General features: G+C 39.6%; 2 protein-coding genes across 3 annotated transcripts; one reads left to right on the top strand and one right to left on the bottom strand.

Moving 5' to 3' along the window:
- Window positions 1–1064: 1064 nt before the first annotated feature.
- On the bottom strand, window positions 1065–22685 carry RB195_007977 (uncharacterized protein; the record flags this gene model as incomplete). 2 transcript variants are annotated; one of them, XM_064181910.1, is made up of 14 exons in its annotated part: window positions 1065–1144; window positions 3683–3902; window positions 3979–4128; window positions 14201–14369; window positions 14429–14550; window positions 15246–15365; window positions 16739–16864; window positions 16919–17022; window positions 17124–17263; window positions 17369–17509; window positions 17615–17743; window positions 18011–18132; window positions 18453–18564; window positions 18733–18824. In XM_064181910.1, the coding sequence occupies 14 exons, from the start codon at window positions 18822–18824 to the stop codon at window positions 1065–1067; spliced, it is 1827 nt and encodes a 608-aa protein (XP_064038664.1). The 2 variants fall into 2 exon arrangements, with proteins under 2 accessions (XP_064038664.1, XP_064038662.1); XM_064181909.1 differs by lacking the exons at window positions 1065–1144; window positions 3683–3902; window positions 3979–4128; ... (9 more) ...; window positions 18453–18564; window positions 18733–18824 and adding exons at window positions 20699–20715; window positions 20889–20891; window positions 20947–20964; ... (3 more) ...; window positions 22412–22581; window positions 22650–22685.
- On the top strand, window positions 19813–20055 carry RB195_007978 (uncharacterized protein; the record flags this gene model as incomplete). Its single annotated transcript, XM_064181911.1, has 1 exon — window positions 19813–20055. One exon carries the CDS (start codon window positions 19813–19815, stop codon window positions 20053–20055), a length of 243 nt encoding a protein of 80 aa, XP_064038663.1.
- Window positions 22686–23249: the final 564 nt, after the last annotated feature.

The following is a 23249-nucleotide window of genomic DNA, read 5'->3' as shown; positions in this document are numbered from 1 at the left end:
ATATAACTCGTCCTAGATACAAATTGATTAGTTTTCTTTCCCATACGTTACTTATTAATGTTAAAAAAGAAATGGATAAAAAAGAAAGCGAAGGACGTAACGATTGTAGCACATAACCAATAGATACATATATAGATTCATACTGAAGACTTGGAGAAAAAAAAAAACTCTGCGACTAAACAGATCCCTGATTTTTATTCGGAAAAAGGGAAGAAAACTACAGTTTCAGTGAAGTAGTATGAATACACTGTACAGCGCTACCAACTTATTTGCGACAATTAGCCGACCGTACTCGCCGCAACGAGTCTTGAACAAAGACACTAATATCTAGGAAAGAAGGTAGCGAAAACGATATGAACATGAAGGTGATGGCGGAGGTAAAAGAATCATAGGGGGTAAAACAATGAATTTCATTTTTTTAGGACAGATACAATGAAAGCAGTGCTCAGATTTGATTTTGATTTTGTATTTGTAGGAAAAAAACCAACAGAACAAATCTGTCTGAATGTTTATCTGATAACAAGTAACCGATTGCAGAATAGGCAACAAAAACAATAATCCAAACCAGGTTGACAGAAAAAGGTGGAAGAAGAGACTAGTAGGGAAACATAATGAGAATTAGCACCGGTACAAACGTAACACAAACAGTAAAGTCCTCATTATGGACGAGGTGAAACAGTACGAGCAATCGATCGAATTCGGTAACTTATCGCCCACTCTCTGCTTCTCTCTCCCTCTCTCTCTTTCTCTCTCTTACAAGACGTCATCCACGCAAAACGAGGTAGTTAGCAGGGTTGAAGGAGACAGAGAGAGAGAGTGCGTGTATGTCAGACAAACTGCGGATGGACACGCAGAAACAGAAGACCGCCCCACCGGCCAACAATAACAATTGAGCTGTTTTCTTTCGCCCTCCGTTGGCGGCGTCGACTGAGCGATGCGTGGCGAAGGTGCGTGCCGGCGAGGAGACGCAGCGGTGGCCGGGCGAGGAAACGTGTGCTGGCGGAGGGCGACGGACGTGTCGTCGCGGATAGCACGGCCGTCGAGGAGTCGTGCGACACACAGCACTAACGCGTTCGTCGAGCCGACGACGACGATCCTTTGTTCCAGCGCTCGAAAAAACTCTCAATGTGGTAGATGGCGACCGCTGCAAGAAACAGAATTGCTGCTGACACTACTCACTTAAGCGTGTACAGCACACTCAAAACAAGCCCTTTGTTATGAATAGCTCGCCGCATAGCACCGCGTTGAAAGTGAACCGCTCTCGCTCCACCAGAACAATTAACACCCTTTTAGCGCCGACATGAACGACTGCACATGTAATGTTGGATACACCTCTTCCAACACAAGCCTAGTCCAGCTACGAAAAGGTGCAGATTTGGTTTTGAAGCGAAAGCTGTGAATATCATATTTCCCGATTTCAGTATGTGTTCAGCGGGAAGTAGACGACTACACTGCTGACAATATCCACTAACATAAAGGATTCTTATTTACCAAGTCTTTCTTTTCTTTCTGAGAAATCAGAAAAAAAGACATCTATGTTCCCAACAATTAAATATCTACAAATTTCGATCAGTACGTACTTACGTCTTACCGCAATAGTTTTCTTTCGCTCTCCATCGGCGGCGTCGACTGAGCGATGCGATTGACAGAATTTTGAAGTTCCGTTTCGTATATTCATAGGACTCACATAACATTCCCAAAATGAAGCGAGGCAATAAATTTCCACCGCGAAAAAGGCTTCTTAATATTGATGAGATGTTATCAGCTAATTTGCCTGTTCGACCCTCATCAACGCAAGCACGTATTTTATGTTTTTTTTTACAAACCAACAGCGAAAAAGAGTGAAAAAAAGAGTCGATTTACGGTTTTTTTTAACTTCTCGCAGCTTTTTGGAGTCTTTACGGGGAACTACGTACTTATTCTTGGATGATAGCAAAACAAATAACAATTCCAACCTTTTCTCACCTTATTTAATAACACGCGATTCCTCCTCAGCATAAAGGAATATTGAAGAATAAATAAAAAAGAATAAAACTTAAGATTTGATGAAATAGTTCTTAAGGAAATTTTTAAGGATAAACTCAGAATAAATAAACAAACAAACATTTGTTTTGGTAATACTACTCTTCACATCAAATTTTAAATTCTGTGTTTATGCTATTTCCAAAAGCAGTTCGGCGCAATGCATGTTTGCGACTCTCGTTTCTGGAATCACCGTCAACAGAGAATTCGTTTTCAGCGACATTCCCTGATTTGTGTGTATGAGGCAGCTTTCCCTCATCACAAACATGCATTAAATCTCATCCGGAAATGGAACAAGCTCGCGTGGCGAACGCTCCACTCCCTACAATGGACACATTTACATCTTAGTCGCGCTGAAACCGCTATTTCGTTGTCATTTGCCCATCCATGCCTACCCAATGAGAAAAATGGACCTACTCACATGCGTCGACGCATTGCGCCCTAAATTGACAAGTAGACGGCGCTAATAACTAGGCATAGTGGATAATTTGTTTCCACTACACATCGGAGGGAAAATCGTAGAATGAACGACTTCCAAAATGTAGTTTACGCAGCAAATACTTCAGCAAATGTTCATCTCATCAAAACTTTCACAAAATAACGTAAAGCTTTGTGTACAAAGTGAAATGCGCAACGATAGTTAAACAAAAAATTCCAAGATAGCACTTTTTATTTACATGCAGTAAACCTTCGTAACGAAATCGTACTGAACAATTATCCACATTATAAGAAAAGAACGCAGTCTGGTTTACTTTTCTACGCTACATAAATGGTTGCACCAGGAACATTTCTGACCAGTTGAATCGGAGATGTGTCATAGAAAGCCACAGAAAGTCGTTGTGACCATTCTGGATAATCATAGAAAGCCATAGAAAGTCGTTGTGACCATTCTGGACAACTTAAAGACCGTAACCAGTACAAAACTGTGTTCGATACAATTAATTATTACCTCACAAGTTTCCAGAAGAAAGTCTTCAACTTCCAGTTTTGAACTAACTCGGATTTCTTTCCATCAAATCTGAGAGGAAGAAGACTATCAACCCAGTAAAATTTGTCAAACTAACAATATTGGTCTCGAACCTGAGTCATCGCGCAGCAATTGCATAAATTGCAGAAACGACCCTTGCCATAGAAGTGCAAACAATAGATAAGCAAAAATGGTGCGCGGCAGTTCTACCTCAATCAAGCGATACCACAGCGACGTTGCGCAAGAACTTTTGAGTTTCGCAGACATTAAAATTCTCCGTTAAGCAAAGATAAGCAAGAAAAAAAAACAGTTTCTTTCAGTACAACAAAAACAGTGATCATGCAACTGTAGAACGAGATTAATATATCTTTAAATTCGAAATGTTAGCCAGAATAGAGATCAATAACAATCTTGGTTCTGCTTAAAAAGTAGTACACAATTTAACATATCTTTATTTTTTACCTCTCAACACGAAAATCATATCAAACCAAACATTTAAAGAAGCAAAATTTCGCGTAAAATCTGCTGTATTCGTTTTTATGCGTATTAATCCTTTGCGAGCATGCTTGTTATGAGCTATAAATCTATTTCCCAGGTCTTTATAACAATTTACTTGAGGGGATTGCGGCAAATTCTCATATAAATATACTACGAAACGTTCTTGTTTCTAAATTCGAAGTTTCTGCAACTTACATGGAATCTGCATTTCGTGAAAACTCTCCAAATCCTCCACTAATAATGCTACCAAAGCGTGTGTAGGTGACTCTGCCGTTAGGTCACCAGCTGCGCTGACCGATTCCGCCAAGTTGCTACAACATTCGGCATGTGTTGACGCTGTCACTACACGAATACGCCCACGTGTCTGCCACATTTCGCACATTCGAATTGCTGGTCGAGCTTCAGCGCATAAATTCTGCAAGAAAATCTTCTTTTCATTAATCTTAAACATGCTATTTGTTGTTTTTGTTCTGTTTAGTTAACTGTCTTACCTTATTGGCATCTAATTTCCGTAAAACAAACGATGGTATCACGGCTATCAGAGAGGAGGAGTTCACCAACGGACAAACTGTTTTAAGCCGTTGAAGGAGCACATCGTAATCGAGCACTATGTAGACGGGCATCCATTGGGAATTCAGTGCCTGGAAGAAATGCGGCTGATTGCCATTTTGAGACCACACCGATGAAGTCACCAAGTTTCTGCAAATGATAAAACAAATGGAAGCAAGTCTGCGCTAATGTTTCATACATTCCGGAAATGAAAGAAAATGTGTTCATTTCCAAAATGGAATGGAGTACACAAGATTTAAAAGATTCCCGTCTACCACATTCATCCATATGAATTTTTAAGAAGACGTTGCTAAGATCCCTTAATGTGCACTAAATCATTTTGTCTAGACATTTATGCGTTTTCAGCTGACTACACCTAGAAACATGATTTTGATTTTCTAGTAGAAAAAAGATTAGGGCTAGAAAATAAACATATGTGCTCAGTAATTCCTAGGAGGAGATCCTGTAGATCTTACCGCAAAGATTACTTTTACTGATGAGATTTTATTGTAGTATCTGGAGAATGGGAACGCCATTCTAGATAAGTTTAAACTACACAATAAAGTCCAATAATAATAAAATACATTAAAAAATAATCCTCCTAGATGGTGCCAATTTATCGACCCCGGAGGGATGAAGGGCATGGTGAGCACTAGGGCGGATTCGAACCTCCGATCGATCGTGTGCCGAAAGCGGTACCTTTAACCGCTACAAAAAAAATAACAAAAAATACATTATATCAATAAAATATTAAGGTAAAATTAATTTTAAAAAAATTTATATATACAATACGGCATCATAGTAAAGTCCAATTTCGTCCCAAATAAGTATCATTATTGTTCTGACCAAATGCGACAGCATGTCTTGTAGTTAGCTGCACCCTTGGGAAGGAATTTATTTTTTTTTAAACAAATTCAGTCAACGGCAGTACACGAAAGCACCAGCCCTGATTAGCTTCAACGACCGCACTGAGTCTGTTGTGCTGTCGCATTCGTTAGCTGTGAAGAGTACTTCTCAGCTACGTCCTTCTTAATATGATTCGTAGCTGAGGCGATTTACACTCCACACATCGAATAACTTGCTGGCAAATATCGAAGAGCACTACATATCTTTGCAGCGAAAACCTCGGTATGCTGCTTTTTTTTTCGTCGCGGTGCGTTCGAGTCATAGATTACTCGTTTGTCATCCGCTGAAATGCGCGCTATAGCCCCGAAGAAGACCACATGATATTTCTTTCTTTATATGGCTCGAAATGCACTTTGCTGCCATTTCTGCGTCATGAAAAATTCACGCAGCTCATATCCGTCTAATGCTCTATAGCGACGATAGGCATGGAGTCGTCAATTTCATGGCTAACGCTTGTTCGAAGAATGAGGAGGTGGAGAAGATATGCTACGCGCGTACGTCCACAGTCTCGTCAAAGTAGCGCGCAACGCGTCGTAAAAATTCCGCTTTCAACTAGTATAGTGTACGTGCGAAGTACGTGCGGCACCGATCGTCATTCCCTCACACTTGATTAACTATAACTTAAAGAACCATTCTAGACGCATTAGTTTAATTACATACGTTGTTGTAAAGGGAATTCTAAGCCGATGCTGGATGTCGTAGCACTTTCGCCTCACTGCTCAAACTAACATTCATATTCTTGTTTTATCAGCTGCTGCCGCAGTCGCTCGCTCTGAATTTGAAATCAATCACAAGTTATTTGAGGATGGATTTTCTCAGCGATTCATTTTGTGGATTGCGTTTACCCAGAAAACTTAAATGGATTCGACATGACTATATTTGGAACTTTGTGAGAAGACAGAAAATTTCGAAAAAAAAATCTGTAGACAGCCTCATCTATGAGGCTGGAGCCGGAAAGTCTTGTCAGCCATTTTTCGAAATTTCCAGAAATTTCTATTTGTGGGCGGAACACATGTTGCCCCATGTTGTAGTTGTAGAACATTATTATTATCATATTATCGATTAATTTCTTTTGTAAGCTGTGTGAAAAAAATGAAGCAGAAAAATGACAAATGGTCACAAGACTTTCTGTCCAGCTTAATATTATAAAGTCTGCAATCTCAATCTATTTGTGGGTGAAATCGATAGATTTTTCATTACCAGTAACTACTGAGCATAATTGAAGATAGGGGATTTTGACAGTTTTTTGAAGGAGTCACATCAAACACATGCACGTGTGCATTTCACGAATTCAAGCTGTTCGAGGATATTCCAAAATAATATCTGGATCCCCAATTTTCGACTATTGCATTGATCCTGTGAAAACTAAACAGAGTAAAATTATGTTTCGGATCTCGTTCATCTCGAAATTGCATTGCTGTTGGAAGGAAGAGCAAAAAATTGGAATCTTGGAAATAAAAATGGCCTACGGTCAAATCCGAAGAATTAGATATTCGTTGGAATCAGAGGTTTGTGGGATTCAACGTAAACGACATAAAACATATGGCCGATTATCTGCATCCAGGTTGGGAAATCAACACGAAAAATCCGACTTTAGAGCTGACCAGAAGGAAACGAGCTGGGAAGCTTAGAAAAACGTCGACTTTCATCCACTTCTTCAAAATCGTTGTCCATTCAAATCTCCCTGACATTTCAGAAATGTGAACGCTTAGGAAGCCGAAACTGTGGGAAATTTAGCTGAATTCTATCTCATCGCAACAATCAAAGACCATAGAAGCTACCGTATTTGACAAGTCATGTAAAGTTACGTGAGTCGAATGCGCACATGCGAGTTGGAGTTAGTTGGACCGATGCTCCGACACCTTCACTTTTGGATGGTTGGCGAAGGGATCCTCGTCACATGAGCTGCGCCCCATGTTCCAGACTCCCTTCACCTGAGGAGGGTCCGGCTCCTCATTATCGCGCCTATGGTCGAATGCGTAATGGGTTTTAACAATAACCGTTGGAGAAGAACTGTGATCGGTTGAGTTCCAGGAGATATAAAATGTAGGATGGGAGCATCGGACAATGTTTGGTTTTCTTCACGAGGAAAAATATGTTCTTATTGTTGCAAAAATAACCAAAAAGCACCTAGTAACTCTAGATAACTAGATGCTAGGCACGTGTGAAAATAGTGACTTCATTAAATGAGTGATTAAGGGTACAGGTAATATAGGTAACTAGCAGAAAATGAAGTAAAAGGGGTGTTTCATAGCATCACAAAAAAAAATCCGCTATACTCTCGCAGTCATATGCTTTTTGAGGTCTTAAATTTTCATTACACCCCGAATTTTTTTTCTCGAACGCTAGCTTTTCCACCACTGACCTAACAGAGTCATTATAATATGCACTTTCCCGGCATCCTGCTTCACTCATTGTTGTTATGAACAGAAGCCGTAAAAGACGGAAGTGTGTGTCCTTTTGAGAAGGCTGCACGCTATCTGATTCACACTCTCCGGAGGCACTCATCAAAGCGTTCATGCTGACACAAAAACCAGCTGCACTGCCACTCAGCTCGCTTAATAACTTAGGCATAACGAATTAATGTCATTATTGACTGAAGTCTTGAGGGCCTTCTCCAGCAAGTCATATTCAACAACTATACAGATCTTCCAAATATCCATCCGTAAAAACAGAATTCATCGCAAAAATCTAATTAATAAAGATAAAAATTTAATATTAATTATTATTATATATTAATAAATAAAATCAAAAACATGGATTTACGGGTATGGTCTGTTGGAAAACGCCTGAATGAATACGTAGGCAGTTTCTCCATCAACTATCCGCAGTCCTCAGGTCTTAAAAGTACCATCCCTCATTTTTGATCTGCAGCTATTCTCCAAATGGAGTAAGTGCTCAATCAATCGCCTCCATTCTCATTTCATTGATTCGTTTACAACAGATATCGCCTAGGAACAGGGGTTTTAGACATGGTTCGATTTCCCTACCCGCCCACAATCAATATGCACCAAAAATACAGCTGCGCTGTCAATGAAGAGTGCGATATAGTGTGCGCACTGAATCCAACAACAAAATCTATACACCGTGTGAGCCGAAAAAAAATTGTTCCGGACCGATCCTAAATATAAGGCGAAAATTTTTGATGTGTGCTGGTTTCGCGTTTTAGGAATGTTTCCATACCTCTTTAATAAAAGTTACCACTTCGTGAAACTTTGAGAAAATTTATAATTTATTAAGCGTGTGTTTCTATGCTCTGGATAGAACCATGTAGTTACAACGCTTTTCTCTCCCCTAAAACTTTCCTTGTTCTGTTGCAATGAAAATAAAGGCCATTGTGCCAACACTAGCAGGAAAAAAATTCTGACGACACGTTTCAGTTAGAAACAATGATGTCTCACTGATAATGAACAATGATATAAAAATGTCGAAGAGGAGAAATATACTGGAAAAGGAAGTTACTCACAAATTAATCCAGTATTTGATCCACCGTTTATTTAAAGGCATCACCCCACGAATCTGAGGTGGTACGGATTCCAGGTGAAGTATTCGTATACGGGACATTAGATTATGGAGAGGGGGTGATTCCGTCCATTTCTTCCTAATTGCCCTAAAAACGGTCCGGAAGATCCGACGTGTGCACAAGGCTGGCGCGCTACAATCGAACTCGTTGTAGAAAATAGCGCGCCGGATCGCTCGAAGCCGTATCGTCCGGGCCGTTTTTTACGGCAATTAAGAAGAAATGGACGGAACCACCCATCTCTCCATAATCTACGATCCCGTATACGAATACTCCACTTGAAATCCGTACCACCTCAGATTCGTGGGGTGATCCTTTTGAAAGATTTCTTCTTAAGTCCCATTGTTTATCTCGTCGCTTCCCTTTTTGCATTAAAATAAGATGCTGAGCATGACGCACAAGGTTTGTTGAAAATATCAGGAATTGTGATGGATTTATTTGGAAGTACTGAAGATTTAAAAAAAGAAAACTGGAACCAATTTCAGGAAATCGATGCAATCAACGCTTCTATCGCCCTCAAAGCTTCCATTTGAAAAATGTATTCCGAACTCCAATGATGCGATTTTTCTACCTATTTCCAAAGAAATGTAAAATTGGTTGGTTAGAAAAAAGTTCAGTCCTTGTATGATGTGAGTGCTGTGAGTGCTGAACCCAAGGTCTATCAATTTCCAAAGTTTTGTTTTCAAAGAGAAAAAAAAACATATTACAGTACGCATATTGTGATTTACGCACAGGAAATTACGGTGAGAAATCAAAACGTAATTGCTGAATGAACAAATTTAGGGGATCTGGAGCCAGGTTTCAACTTCATAATATAACAAAATTTTTCGATTATCCAGTGTTCAGGGTAATTTGAACGAGGCAACACCCTTTCTCAGTATGCTTCTAATCTATCAGATTTCAAGCCTACCCGCTCTTTCACATCTTAACACCCTCAAGACTTTTAAAAAAATAAATGTTAGTACATAATATTTGAAGAAGTTGATTCTGAAAGTTGATGGAAGCTGAATATCTCCTTTCCCAAAACCATACAAACTCCTCGACACTACACTGAATTTTCCTCCCACAACTGTAATACTCGCAACATTTCTCTTAGATGGTCATAACTCATTTTAATTTCAGAGGAACTGGTGTAAATGTACATAACAGATGCCCTGTAGAAGGTCGGACTAAGTTACTGAAAAAAACTGAGATTCACCGAGGGGACGCTTGACTCGCTCTCCTACGAGCCGACTCCTAGATCCTAAATCCGCATACCGTAATTCAATGTCTGTAAGTCATCGTAGAAAGTTTAATCAGGACCTTCCTGACGAAAATAGCAGTATGGCAATGAGCACAAACCTAATCCAACTGTAGTTTTTTTCAAACAAAAACCTGTGAACAGGCGAAAGTTTGGAGATATCGAAAATGTCTTTGCGTTGGTTGCGGTGCCTGAGTTATACAGAATGGACAGCGCCACTAAGTAAAGACCTCTTCAAATAACCTATTATTATACTACAGCTCCTAAAATTTCCCATTTCATTTAAAATGTATCGCTCTTACACAGAACTATTCTGAAAAGAATCTCTCTGGTGATTAGAAAGGAAGGAAAAGCTAGCAGTCAAGAATCAAATGTTTTCCAAAATTTTGTGGATACAATTATTGAGCGTGACTATATGAGCCTGCGAAATAAAACATAGAGACCTCTTCGAAAATTTATGTAGAGACATCCTCAGCAAAAGAGACATTGAGGGCCAACTCGATGTTCATCTGCGAGTTCTTCAGAGTTTCGAGCAATGTCAATCAATGCTCAATGCTTGGATGCAAAATTACAGCAATTAAATTAAAATTACTTAACCAATTAATTAATAAAACTTAATAAACTACTAAGGATGTATGGATTACGTCTAACGATAGAGAAACCTGGCCGAACGCGACCGCTGCGCAAAAAATCGCTGCATATGCAAGTCATTCGTGTTCGTCAGCGATTAGTAGCCGACAAAAGCTTTACCTTAGAGCTTGAAAAAAAACAAACAAAAACAACTGCAAATCATAAAATAAAATATATATGCGTATAAATACTAAAGCCAAGTTAAATGTGTGTTTACAAGGTCATTATCCTCCTTTTATGCAGTATCTAACATCTTATCAGTATATCTAACATATCTTACAGTATCTTCCAATACAACTATTCCGGGAAAGTTATTGTAGTTCGCTCGAAATCCTTCCCTTTTTTGCGATCATCCTTCAAATATATGCGTCCTACCGTAAACTTTTGATTTGTATAGGTACTCGTACAAAGTTTCAAGACAAGGTTATGTGTCTCGCCGTCTCATTCGCCGATCCAAGTAGATCGTCCGTCATCAGCACCTCATCGTGGCCTCTCACCAGCGCATATGCTCATATCCGTGTCGGCAAAAACAGGGGACAAGGCAATCTCGTGCATGAGATATGGTGTGCGGCGATTTATGGTGTACGATATGTAGCGCTCACGGAGAGAATGGCGTAATTGCGCGTCCGTGCGGCGGCCTCGATTAGCGGGCTCTATGTAAATGAGGCGCGGCCTGGAATCGTGTACACCACGTACGTATGTGCGACATCAACTTCATCAAAACATGAACGCATCTTTCCCCGTGTAACAATTACACGAAGCAGAACCCTCGATAATCCTCCAATATCCTCTAATATCCCTCTTTGCGTATAAAGAGAGAATCAGCCAAAATATGTAAACTGATTCTTGAAGAAGAGGTCAGTGATCACGTTCTGGTCACCTTTACTGATCCAATAGTTTCTCAATGAGTTGCAATTAGCAATCACAGTTATCGAACCATACAGGCATAACATTTGTATACGTCTGCGTTCTTATTGTCAACTACAGCGCTACGGATCCGTGTCTGCACTAATCGTATGCGATGATGCGTGCGAATACCAGTGAATGAGTCGTCGCGAGTTAAAGGGCAGACTTATAAAAACCCAGAAATACGCGAAATAAAGCGTTGTCATGTTTAGAAACGTACCGAAAACTAAGTTGAATATTCTAGGAAAACCTTAACAACATATTTAATACCGTTCTACTAATATAAAGCTTCTATCTGATGACTAGCGATGTTAATTTGCAAGGCAGTTATTCAAATACGTGTCTGCTGTTCATTTGTGCCTCCCAAGATGCTAATTAACACGCTCGCTAATTCCTTCGCTGTGAAAAACGAACACGCGTAGATGAAATTGCAAACGAACGGAAGACATCAGCCCAATGACTTCAGCGCATTTTAAATTGACGAAGAGACGTTTTACGAGGGACACACAAATTCCCAACCAATACTAACTTTTGGGTGTTTCCTTTTCTCAACACAGAGATAACGAAACCAGAGTATTATTGGAATGGACTAAAATAGAAAAGACACTTAATATAAATCAAAGCAGAAAAAAGATGAAAAGTTAAAAAAAAACAGTAGAAAACACCGAAGTCTAAGGAACACGTGACTCTAAAGCTAGAAAAATCAGTTCTTAAAACCTCTCATTGTATTCAATATCCCAGGAAAGAGTAGCTTCCAGAAGTGCACTTCATAAAAATTTTCAAAAATTAAAACTCTACACCGGTTACAAAACTACGACAAGTAATTCATACAGTCGATTATGCTTGTACTGGTAGAAATTATTACTATATTTTCGTATTTTACTGCTTGTAACAAGGACCGTTGCTAGATTTCTAATTACTGCATTTGTTTTAAAAAAAATTTCTTCAACCTATACTTCCACACACGATTCAGGAAGCGCAAGAAAAGTGTTGCAACTGGATGTAAGCACTACAAAAGAAAAATGTGTTAATAAAACCGACAGATCTGAACTAAATGGTAATTCCCAGCCTATATATCCAAAAAGAAGCCCTCTCTTAGCTAACAATCACTCTTCATAGCACGCAGCATTCTTGACTCTGTTACACTCATATATAAAGGATGGTTTCCGTCCCATCTTAGGAAAAACATATCGATTTCGTCACAGCTCCTTACGACAGACATAGTTTGAACTGCCGTACCAGCGCCACTCACGCAATGGCCGTTGCGAGGAAAAACGCTAAACATCTCTCGTCAAGGCGAAGCGGGGCGCGCGGAGAGGCCAACTGTCATCAAACCCCACTTTGCCACCGACTAATTGGTGAACACAGATTTCCGACAATGATCCGCCGCCGCGCGAATGGAGAAATGGAGAGATCGCGCTGAAAACTGAGGCCACAGCGTCGGGTCAATTCTACGACTTTTATGGATTCACACACGCGCGGCGCATATAAACAGAACCGTATCGCACCTAAGTGCATCGTGAAGGTGAAAGGGAAATCAAAATTCAGGGACTATTTTATATTAGATGGATCCATGAATTAGCAGAAATTTACCAAGATGTTAAAGCCGCATGTTGTTTTGCCTGTTGTAAAAGCATAATATCGGGTGTTACGTTTCCAGAAGTTCTTCGCAAATGTTGCCTGCAATAACCTCTTCTCGCCTATTTTGCACTTCTGCGCAATGCTACTGGTACGTCTATCAAAGCATCAAAAGAAGGTTTTTCTCAAATTCCAGTAAATCCACTTGACTTATAGATTACGGTCCTCAGCTGGTTAAGCCTTTGCAGGAGTTGATGTTTTCAAGGGTTCGAAACAGAAAAAAAAGTGAAGACAGGAGAACTTGTGAAGAAATTATAAATTAGAATTTGCAAAGCAAAAATAAATAATCAAAGAGCGCTTCGTTTTTTTTGCTGTCCGTAATCAATTGTCCTCGTCGGTTTTTAAGGTGTTATGCGTGAAAATGAAGTAATACTGTAGATTTTACTGAAATGCCTGCTTTAGCACTCTCCTCTAGCTGTAGACGAAATTTGACAGCTTTTACACTTTCATTTACGTATAGACGAGGTGTTAGCAAACGTTTCAAATCAGGACTGTTAAAAGACTTCCAAAAATCGCTAATTAATAAAGTAACGTACGTCCATTTCTTAACCATTGAGACCAACAAATGGATTATTCCAATGTTTCTGAAAGTGGACCGAAAATGGAGTTTCAAGAAACAGTCAATACTCACGACACCATTTAGTGGCACACTTTCGCGTATGGTCAAACAAAAACTGAATGACAGAGGATATGAAAATGTTGGTCATCCCCTATGTGAAAAAAATTCATCCCCCATTTGAAATTACTTACACCGGCTGCAAATGCCCTAAAATTGATTATTGTCTTTATTTGAAGATAAAGAGAAGCTGAAACAGACATCAAGGGAATTCTGCAACCAGACTTCTCGAAAAAAATATAAAAGTGCAAACCTCAAACAACAGAAATTAGAAGTTGCAAAATTCAAACAAGCAAAAATCATGAAAGTGCAACCTGCAAAAGCTACGCTGCAGAAAAGAAATGTCGATCTTTTTCTTCAAATAGATCCAGTTCTTCATAGATCCCTCACGCCGATGAAAATTAGATTAATAAAGAGATTTCAAACAATCACAATGCAAAATTGAGAATATTCCGAAACTCGCCAAATGATGCGAATAATCAGAAAGATTACTCGTTTGAACGACTACAATTTAGACTTAATACAAAATTTTCAGAATCCCTTTCTATTATGTAATGTGAAGGATCTGAATAAAGTCTAAACTTGCACGAAACAATTCATAAACATAATTCTCATTCTCCTATGTACTGAAAGATAAGCACATTACTTTTTTCACAAAGGTAGTAGTTAAAGAGAGCAACTAAATAATATAAATATTCGAGTACGCACCTCCTTGCGAACTGTCTCAGTGTGCAGCTGCGCCATTTTCCGTTGCAGCTCAACCGTCTCTGCAGTTGGACCTCTCCTTCGGAAATATCCTGCAAATTCAATCGGTGCAGTATCAACGGCACACAGCTTGAAAGCCCAATGAGCTGTCTGACGAATAGCACGAGTATCACTGAAAGAAATCAAATTCAATTCGATCCAACTGAAAACTAAGTAAATTTGTCGACAGACTCCGTTATGCTGGCACCAAATAGAAGCCAATGAATTTCCTCGTCTGCATCTTCTACAGTACGCATAGCTTTTGCGGACTGATTCAGTTGATGAATTAGTTTATCAATTAGCGAGTGAAACACCTGAAAAAAAAACCAACGAATACGTCGAAATGTCCTCAGTATACAAATTTACTTTGGAGACCAATGACGAAAACGCAGTAATTGATGTGTTCACCCTCCCTCATTCGCGCCCGCTATGTCCACTATTACCAGATAAAGAAATACTGTTGAGATTAGCTTTTTAACAGTTTTTTTTCGCGCCAACTGTAGTATGCAAGAAGAGCGTGTTTCAATCATAACAATTGCGTAATGTTACAAATATATTAGTGTTGAAATGACAATGATAAAGATATCAAAGATACTTTAGGTAAAAGAAAAAATAAGTAGTGAAATCTAGCACAGGAAACTTCTCGTTCAAGCCTATTTCAAGAAAACACTAAAAAGAGAAATATATCTGTACTACAGGAATTCATCATACAATAGATTATAGACAATCTCCAAGACCTCTCTTCTTGAAACCTCGGCATTGTGAACTGGATTTATGTTTTCTTATTATGAGATTTTGGTGGAACTTCTCGGTCGCCTTTGATGACAATCTATAAGAACACGGTGTTCACTCAGCACCGCTAGTCGGTGAGACTAGCCTTTGATAAAGAGGTTGTCGAAACGTCAGGTCACCAATAAGGTTTAGAACCTCGTTGTCACAACAGGAAAACATTCCAGATTATACACACTTTCTCTTGAAAACTCAATTGTTCTGCGAAGCGTACACTTACGTTGAGGAATGCAGCCGGGATAGGGGTTTTCTTCATGTTCTTTAGACTGTGCAACTGAGGGCTAATGTAAACAAGCCACTCACAAATTGCCGCAAGGATCCAGCCTCCTTGGATGTTCACCTAAAAGAGCCAATTCTGAACCTTTCAAATATCTCAAAAAAGCCTTTTGACTTTCATGACTGATAATTTTCTTCCACATGTTTGTTTCAGCCAACTTTGTCTCAGTCACTTGCTATTTAACCGAGCACTAATTACCGGAATAGGTGTAAAGTTCGTCAGCACAATCAGAGAATGATCACCAGTGGATGCTGACACATAGATTCGCATTTGTACAACCGACTTTAAAGTAACAAACAGGAAAATTTCGGACACCTCCTAATCATTGTCCATGTTCGACTGTCTTTAAATCCTTTAGTTCTGTTGCGTTAGCAAGTCTAGCTAATGAGATGAGTACTAGTCAGTGTGTTGCTGTTTGAGTTTGCCTACCGTTTGGATGCTTTCTGTAGGGTGATGAGGCGCTTGAGAGGATAAATCACTAATGGCTTTGAATTTTCCAGGCTCTGACAAAGGCGAAACGTTAGCCGTTGTTTAATAAAGACGATCAATACCAATCTTGGCTACAGCTCAAGGAAATCAATTAAAAACCTCCTAATCATTTCCACCTAGGCGCTTGCTGACATGAAGTTCGACATTGACTGCATATACCCGTATATTCACACCAATTGTGTTGACTTTGACTTCAACGACAGAGGGATGTTACAGCCTAACGCGGCTGTCAGCATCTTTCCCGCGGTATGTCGTCTTTAAAGATATCTGAGCCCATCTTCTTTGATCTTCACCTATAGCTCGCGTGGAATCCATCCATCCGTCGCAATTCCATAATCTGCTAAGTATATTGGTAGAACTGCTTATCAACGTCAAGTGAGTCCCCAGATCATCTTTTACCACCTCCGTCCCAAACATTCTTTTACATTCAAGAGACCTTTTCCTCTTTGAGTCTGGGACATCCTCCACACAACCTGTACAGGACGATCTAGGAATTTTCGTTTACCTCGTTAATAATCTATCATCGTTCTGTTCCAACTGCGCCGACTGATCGGATGAGCTTAAGACAGAAAAAGCCCATGTGGGGTTGATGTGACCGGCGGACCTATTAAATTGGTGCTGGGTTGCTCTCGCTACAATTGTACTGTTAGCAAGCCACTGCTCCACTGCCCTTTAGCAGCAAGCAACCACAGATTCTTCTTCACCTTGCAAGAAAGAGTGCCGCAGATACGTTCTTTTATATAGACACATAAATTGCATTTTACAACTGCGATCGGTCAGTCGACCACAATTCTCACAACAAACCCCAATTTCTTTGGAAGAGAAAAAAAAACTAGGAGTGACCGTTATCTCTTGTAGTGGAAGACGGAAAAAAGTCGGCAAGAACCCATATCTATGAGTTTGCAGCTAAGAAAATGGAAATCACTGTTTAAATACCTAGTTCAAACCTCTTGTTCTCTGGGCAGATCATCACGTTCACTTTCGGACTGGTCGGATGAGCTGCTGTCTCTACTTCTGGAGTCTTCTTCATGATCGGACTCACTAATTACTCTTCGTCGACGAATGCGAATCACCTTGTTGGATATCGAATAAATTATTCTCACACGTATTCAATTAGATTATCTTACTTCATCATCATCCTTTGCTTCTTCTGATTGAGTGATAACAACTTTATCGATTAGAGGTAGGTAACAATTGCACAACAGGGTAACACAACCGATGAAGGCATCCTCTGTAGTGGCAAAAATAATTTGCTGCTCGCATCACTGTCATGGTGCAACCCTACTTCATTCAAATCGCATAAGAATATCATATTAAACTCAGTAGTCTTACCGTTTCCACCTTCCACAGCTAGCCTGCTACTAAGCGAAAGTATCAATAACAAAGAAGAGAGCTGGAGATTGAGGAGAGGGTCATTCAAAGATTTGATGGCTTCTACCAGTCGAATGCCTTCACTATCCAAGTTCGATCTACTGCAGATAATCACATTAGATAAAGGAACGAAGTACATATCAAGCACATTACCTGAATGATATAACTGAAAAGATTGATTAAGAAGAAAGTAAAATATAGCTTACCTGTAAGAAACCAAAATTATGAATGGGATCGAGAGAGCAAAGGACGAAATTGGGTCGTTGATTTTTTGTTCAAACGTCTTTTTCAGATTATCCCACGCTTTCTGGAATGGCCGCCGAGCCAATAGTGCAAGCAAGAAAAGCCTCAAATTGAACATAGCTCATAACTGATCTGTTTCTTGTGAAAAATCTCCTCTTTGATTTCTTGAAAAGACTGTGTTGAAATTTTAAGCTTCGCAAATTACCGACCTCACAGAGTTGACGGGAGTTTCATTGATAGCGAGTTGGTTGAACGCTTGTCCCACATCAGCATCCATTTCAACGGCACGGCGATAATAAACGACTGACAGCGATGATTGCTCTGCGTTGGTAAGGTACCTGTAAATACAAATGACGAGATTCAGCAGTGTTTTGGGATATAAAATCTGCTAACTGATGTCACAAGTGGTGAATCTGTCAAGTCACCTGTACATGTTAATAAACAATCGAACATTATTCAAAGTCGAGTCAAAAGGATATCTATGTTGATCGACCTAAAGCCTGGTGCAATTGCATAAGTGGATCTCCGGTCGGAGTGGAGCTAGCAAAAACATGTGCAATTGTATCGGGCTTCAGGTGGTTTTGGTACAACCATATTTGGCTCACCTGTGCAGATCTCCAAGGAACAGATTATACATCGCAGCATGTCTCGCACTCTCTGCCAGCATACTTTGCAGCTCTCCACAAAAAACTGACACCATAACATTGAACCAGTTGGTGTCAACATTCTGAAATATATATTTATGTTTAAGAAATAAAGAAGGATGAAATTCACGACACTGGTCCCTATAAAGATGCCCCTAGTGTTCGATTTCAATGCAAGAATCGTTTCAGGTATTTAGGTGTTTTACGAACTTGTGTGCAGTCTATACAGTGACATGTAGAAGCTAGCCGATGTCTTAATTTTGTTTTATGCTCCCAGACAAATCTGGTACCGACGAAGAAAGTCTTCGTATGTGTGCGCTCTATACAATGACTTGCGGAGGCAGCCGATTTATCAAGACAATAACTTATTCTCTCAGACATGTGAGAAATAAAGAGAACTTACCTTTTGTTTTCTTAGTTTCATTAATGGCTCATAGTACGCTGTTTTCCAAAATAATTCTAGTGCCTGTGTATTTTCATCTGATTCGTCCAATTCAGAAAGTATGCGTCTAAGCCTATAACGGATAAGAGAAGATAAAGGTCGTAATGCACGACATATATAACTCTAAAACCTGATAAGCAACTAAGGAGAGATATACAACACTAAAGCGAAAACGTAGATACAGGAAAACTTGACTCGAAATGAAAAGATTAGTAATTCACAGTTGAAAAAGAAGACATACTTCTTTCGAATGGATACAGACTGAGAGGAATTGATTCCTTCCTGATCATACACTTTGCGGAGCACTAGGCAGTATTTTCCAACACGCTCCATCACCTATATGTTCATATTAAAGATGAAGTACGATATTGGCTCAGAAAGTCTCAATAGTTTCCACCACAATCCTAATACAAATAGATAAACAAGTTTAGTTTTCAACATCAGTACGCTTGTCGAGTGAACATATAGTCTGGACCTAGAAAACAGGTAGGGAAAAGCTTCCGCTGACGGTGTGGCAACTACATTTATACGTGCCGAACCTAACAGAAACAAGAACATCTCTCCTAGAACTATCTAGACAAGTAGTATTTGAGATATAATAGAGAATGACCACATTGAGACGACTAAAACGCCAAATACTAAAATTAAATAAAAATAGATGAATAAAAATAATAATAAAATAATAAACCGTGCGTGCGGAATCTTCTGCGCCACAGTTATCCCTGTCGATACACATTCGTGTTTATTTCATAGAGAGAAATCAGAAAAATTGTTTGGCGGAGAAATCTGTGGATCAACTGTCTCTCCTACTCAGGCAAAATCAAACCACTCCGACCGTAGCAATACAGTGATCTGCGGAGATCATTAGATGTAGGAATTTATGATGTATGTATGATGTAAGGCAGTGTTATTTCATAGGCGGTACACTCATTCCTTGATATCACAATATCTGAATTGAAGTTAAACACGTCACTCTATTTTACCGCAATTCGTCCCATCATGTGCGAATCGGAGATTTGGTCAGCACCCTTTACGGTGATGGAGATGCTTGATTGCACGGAACGGAATCTGTTTAGATGCCTTCTGGCCTAGGATGTGCACAATGAAGATCTACATGCGGAAGTTGATGTGGTGTGCTACGGATGACACGTGGAGGGTATCAACATCTCGCACCGACGCCGAAAGTAGCCACCGAAAATCCCTTTTTTGGTTATTTACTAAAAAAAAACCAGCTGAACGCCTTGCTCAACGCGTTCTGAGAAGTTTGCCGAGTTCAAGCTGGTAAAGTCCACCTTGCCTTAAACGGAAGTTGTACACTGAGATGGTGAAAAAGGACCTGAGGGCAGTCGACGTGAATAGGCAGTTCAGGCGAGACGCAAGGCTTTGCGGGGTATGGAACACCGACGAATGGATCGATTCTGTCCTACCTCATGCTGAAGATGAAGAAGGTTGGGCAGAGCTATGTTCAAGGACGACCCACCTCGACGAAGATGCGGGGAATCCGCCAGGCGATAATATGAGCTCCCTGGCCGAAATGTCAAACGCTAACAGAAACAACCAATGAGCTGTTACAGGATCATAGAGCGTAAGCGATCAACAGAATGAAAACCATGAAGGAAGGCACGTACACTTCAATTAGGACCATTACGCCGCATTACGAAGTTCGGAATATGAGTGGTGTGCAGAAAGCCACTATAACTACATAGCGGATCAACTAAGATCATTGGGAATAAACTTGATGTAATTGAAGAGACGAAAATCTGCGGCAATAACAAACACTCCGCCATGTGTAAGGAATTATAAATGTTTTGACGGATAGAATCCACCTGTGTCCCGAACAGAGTGAAATAATCAGAAATTCTTTAGCAGTAAGGATGCACTTTACAGTATTGACATTAACATTGTAAGGAAAATTTACGCACATGTTGAAATCTGTTATATCACATCTATTGACACTTCAACGAATACCTTGCAACTATTATGATGATTGTAAATAATAGTTGAACACTAGTACATCTTCATCAGTAGTTCAAGCGCAACAAACATACGCATCTAACAGCTTATTTCCTATCAACCAAGTCGACTGAGAAAAGGAGGAACAAGACACAAGTTATAGGCGTAGTTCCAAATCTAGATATTGCTCACAACTCAAAAGTAGGCTAATGAAGAGATGTTCTCAAGCGAACTCTTACTTCGATCAGTCCCACTCAGTGGAAGATACAATCTGTAAAATTCGGAACGATATATAGCAACAGGATGCAAAACAAAACAAAACAACAACAAAAGGGAAACTAAGCAAAAATTTTCATCACTCCTTTGTAGGCAGCAAACACAACAATCCCTATGGTTGTAGGAATGATAAAATTGGACCACGTAGGAGAGAGTACAATATCCCACCAGCTGCAGCCACTGGCAGGAGTCTTCTTTTCCGAAACGGAAGAGACAGTAGGAGCACTGGTCGCCTGAACTTTGCCTGGAAATCTAATGGATGAGCGGTAGCCGTACATCAATATGCACAATGTAGGAAATTTATGCACCAATAAGATATTCCTTAGCCATTTCTCTAGCGTCTTTGGAATGTCCTACATCTTCAAATGAAGCAGTAGCATCCTACAAAAAAAATATTTTTATTATACAGAACTACATAAAGAGTGATGAAAAAACAAACCTTTCCAGCAAGTTCAGCAATTACTTCTGCTCCGCCAGGATGTTCATTCAGAAACTTACTAACGTCGTAAACCTAAAATGGCGTAACAAAGGATATCCAATATGAAGGAAAAACAATTTTCGATCAAGAATTATTAAAGATATTTTTGTTTAATTTGAAGACCTTTTCAGAGTTGAACCTTACAGGTTTGAAAATCATTTCGCATGAACACATTTATGCTTCATATAACCTTATGGGAATCATAGGATTTTTCCTGCGACTTCTTCAGGGGTCGTAAGATTCTACGTGGTGGAAAAAAGCACAAGCAAAAATGTTGAATTCCATACAGTTCGAGAAATATTGGGTCACACTGACCTGTAGATTACAAAACAAATTTGCACATTCAGTAAAAGCTGTAATGTTGACACTCTCTGTGCCAATCTCTTGAGTTGTGGTGCCGCGAGTTGAGCCGGTCTTTCTTTATGCAAGAATTCTACTGTACCTGTAATATGGACAAAGGAAAGACTATGGGGTGAGGGTAACGACATTGTGAATTTACAAGCCATCCATGACTTGTCGCCTTAGCTGAACTTCGAGTCTGTGTTAAATTCTAAGTACAAATAAAAGCGCTTTCCTCAGATCACTAGGCATATTATATTTGGGGATAACGAGAGCCCCAAGTATTTCTGAAAAACTACACAAAAAGAGACAAAACCAAAAAACACAACACTAAGAAGTGTGAGGTCCACCTGTGAAAAGTACTTCACCATTTAAGTGATTGAAGCCCAACTATGGGGTGCATTGATATGATTTATGAGTGAAATAAAAAATATGATAACAATAACAAATATTACAGAATCACTATTTTTCTTCCAACCAGTGCCAAGTTTCGTGAGCTTTCACATCAACAACTTTTCTTCTCAGCTGATGTCTCAGAGCTCACTAATCACTTACGAAGGAAGAAAAATGAAGAAAAGAACTATACAGAAATCAAAAAGTACCTTCCCTTCCATAACTATCCAGCAGGATTCTACAGTCGAGTGTTTCTCCACCTCGGAAAGAGAGATCTCTTTCAAATTGTCCGACATTCTGAAACTTTTATTAAAGAAATATCTAGAATGCTTCACCATTCAGTTTCTCTTTGGGACAGTTGCTACTCCAAAGGGAGACTGAATGGTGAATGACAGCGAGAGCGAAACAACGGAACGGAATCATCAATAATATTACAGCAATGACAAACACATGAAGGAAGCCACCAAACACAAAACCGAACTTGTGAAAAACACTTAGGGCTGAACAACCGCATAATCGTCCTCCAAAACTGGTATTCAGTAAAACTAGTTGATATACGGAGCCAAGAGGCTGACGGTCCAGCGCTAACGCTGCAACACCTTCATTTAGATGATCGGCGAACAGCTTCTTTTTCACTCGAATCAGGCTTCTCTTAAAACGCCGAAAATGCAGAGAAATAAAAGTTTTCGTCCCTGCATGATAAACCAAAGAAAGCATACAAAACAATGATGATTTGGCCTCGGATTGGAGCGCATGTCTTCGTGGCAGTGCAAGAGTGTATCGTGAATACGTGCACGCCCTCGTTGTATGTGAAGATCATCGGACAAAGTGCATTTGTTTTTTTCTTGTTTTTTTTTTTCTGAGAGGTTCATTAGCACTTTTGAGTGGAAAACCGTTCATAGGGCACAAAAACAGTCCTAAGCGACAAATACCTTTCTAATTTGGGAAGTGGATAATTCATCAATTGGCAAATCATCACTTGGAGTGAACAGCTAAGTGAGTCCAGGTTCTAAAACCTAAGCATTCGATTTCAAGGATCCATGACACATAACCAAAAGCTACTAAGAGAAAAAATGAAGATAGAGCTGGTACTGCTAATGCTTTAACTTCACCAAACACTTCAAACCAGCTTACAGAAAATTAACAGCTAAGCCATATCATGTAGCACTTCCAACGAATGCGGAAATGCCCTGAGAGACGTCATCTCCGCAATCCGCATTTATCACTTAAGAACGGTTTTTGTGCTCTATAAATGTTTTGCGCTCCAAAGTAAAATTCCATTAGGGCAGTGTTGAGTACCTCCACCTCTACAAAACACA

The sequence above is a fragment of the Necator americanus genome, chromosome I (assembly GCF_031761385.1).
Source record: "Necator americanus strain Aroian chromosome I, whole genome shotgun sequence".
Lineage (NCBI taxonomy): Eukaryota > Metazoa > Nematoda > Chromadorea > Rhabditida > Ancylostomatidae > Necator > Necator americanus.
This window is presented reverse-complemented; position numbering and strand designations above follow the sequence as displayed.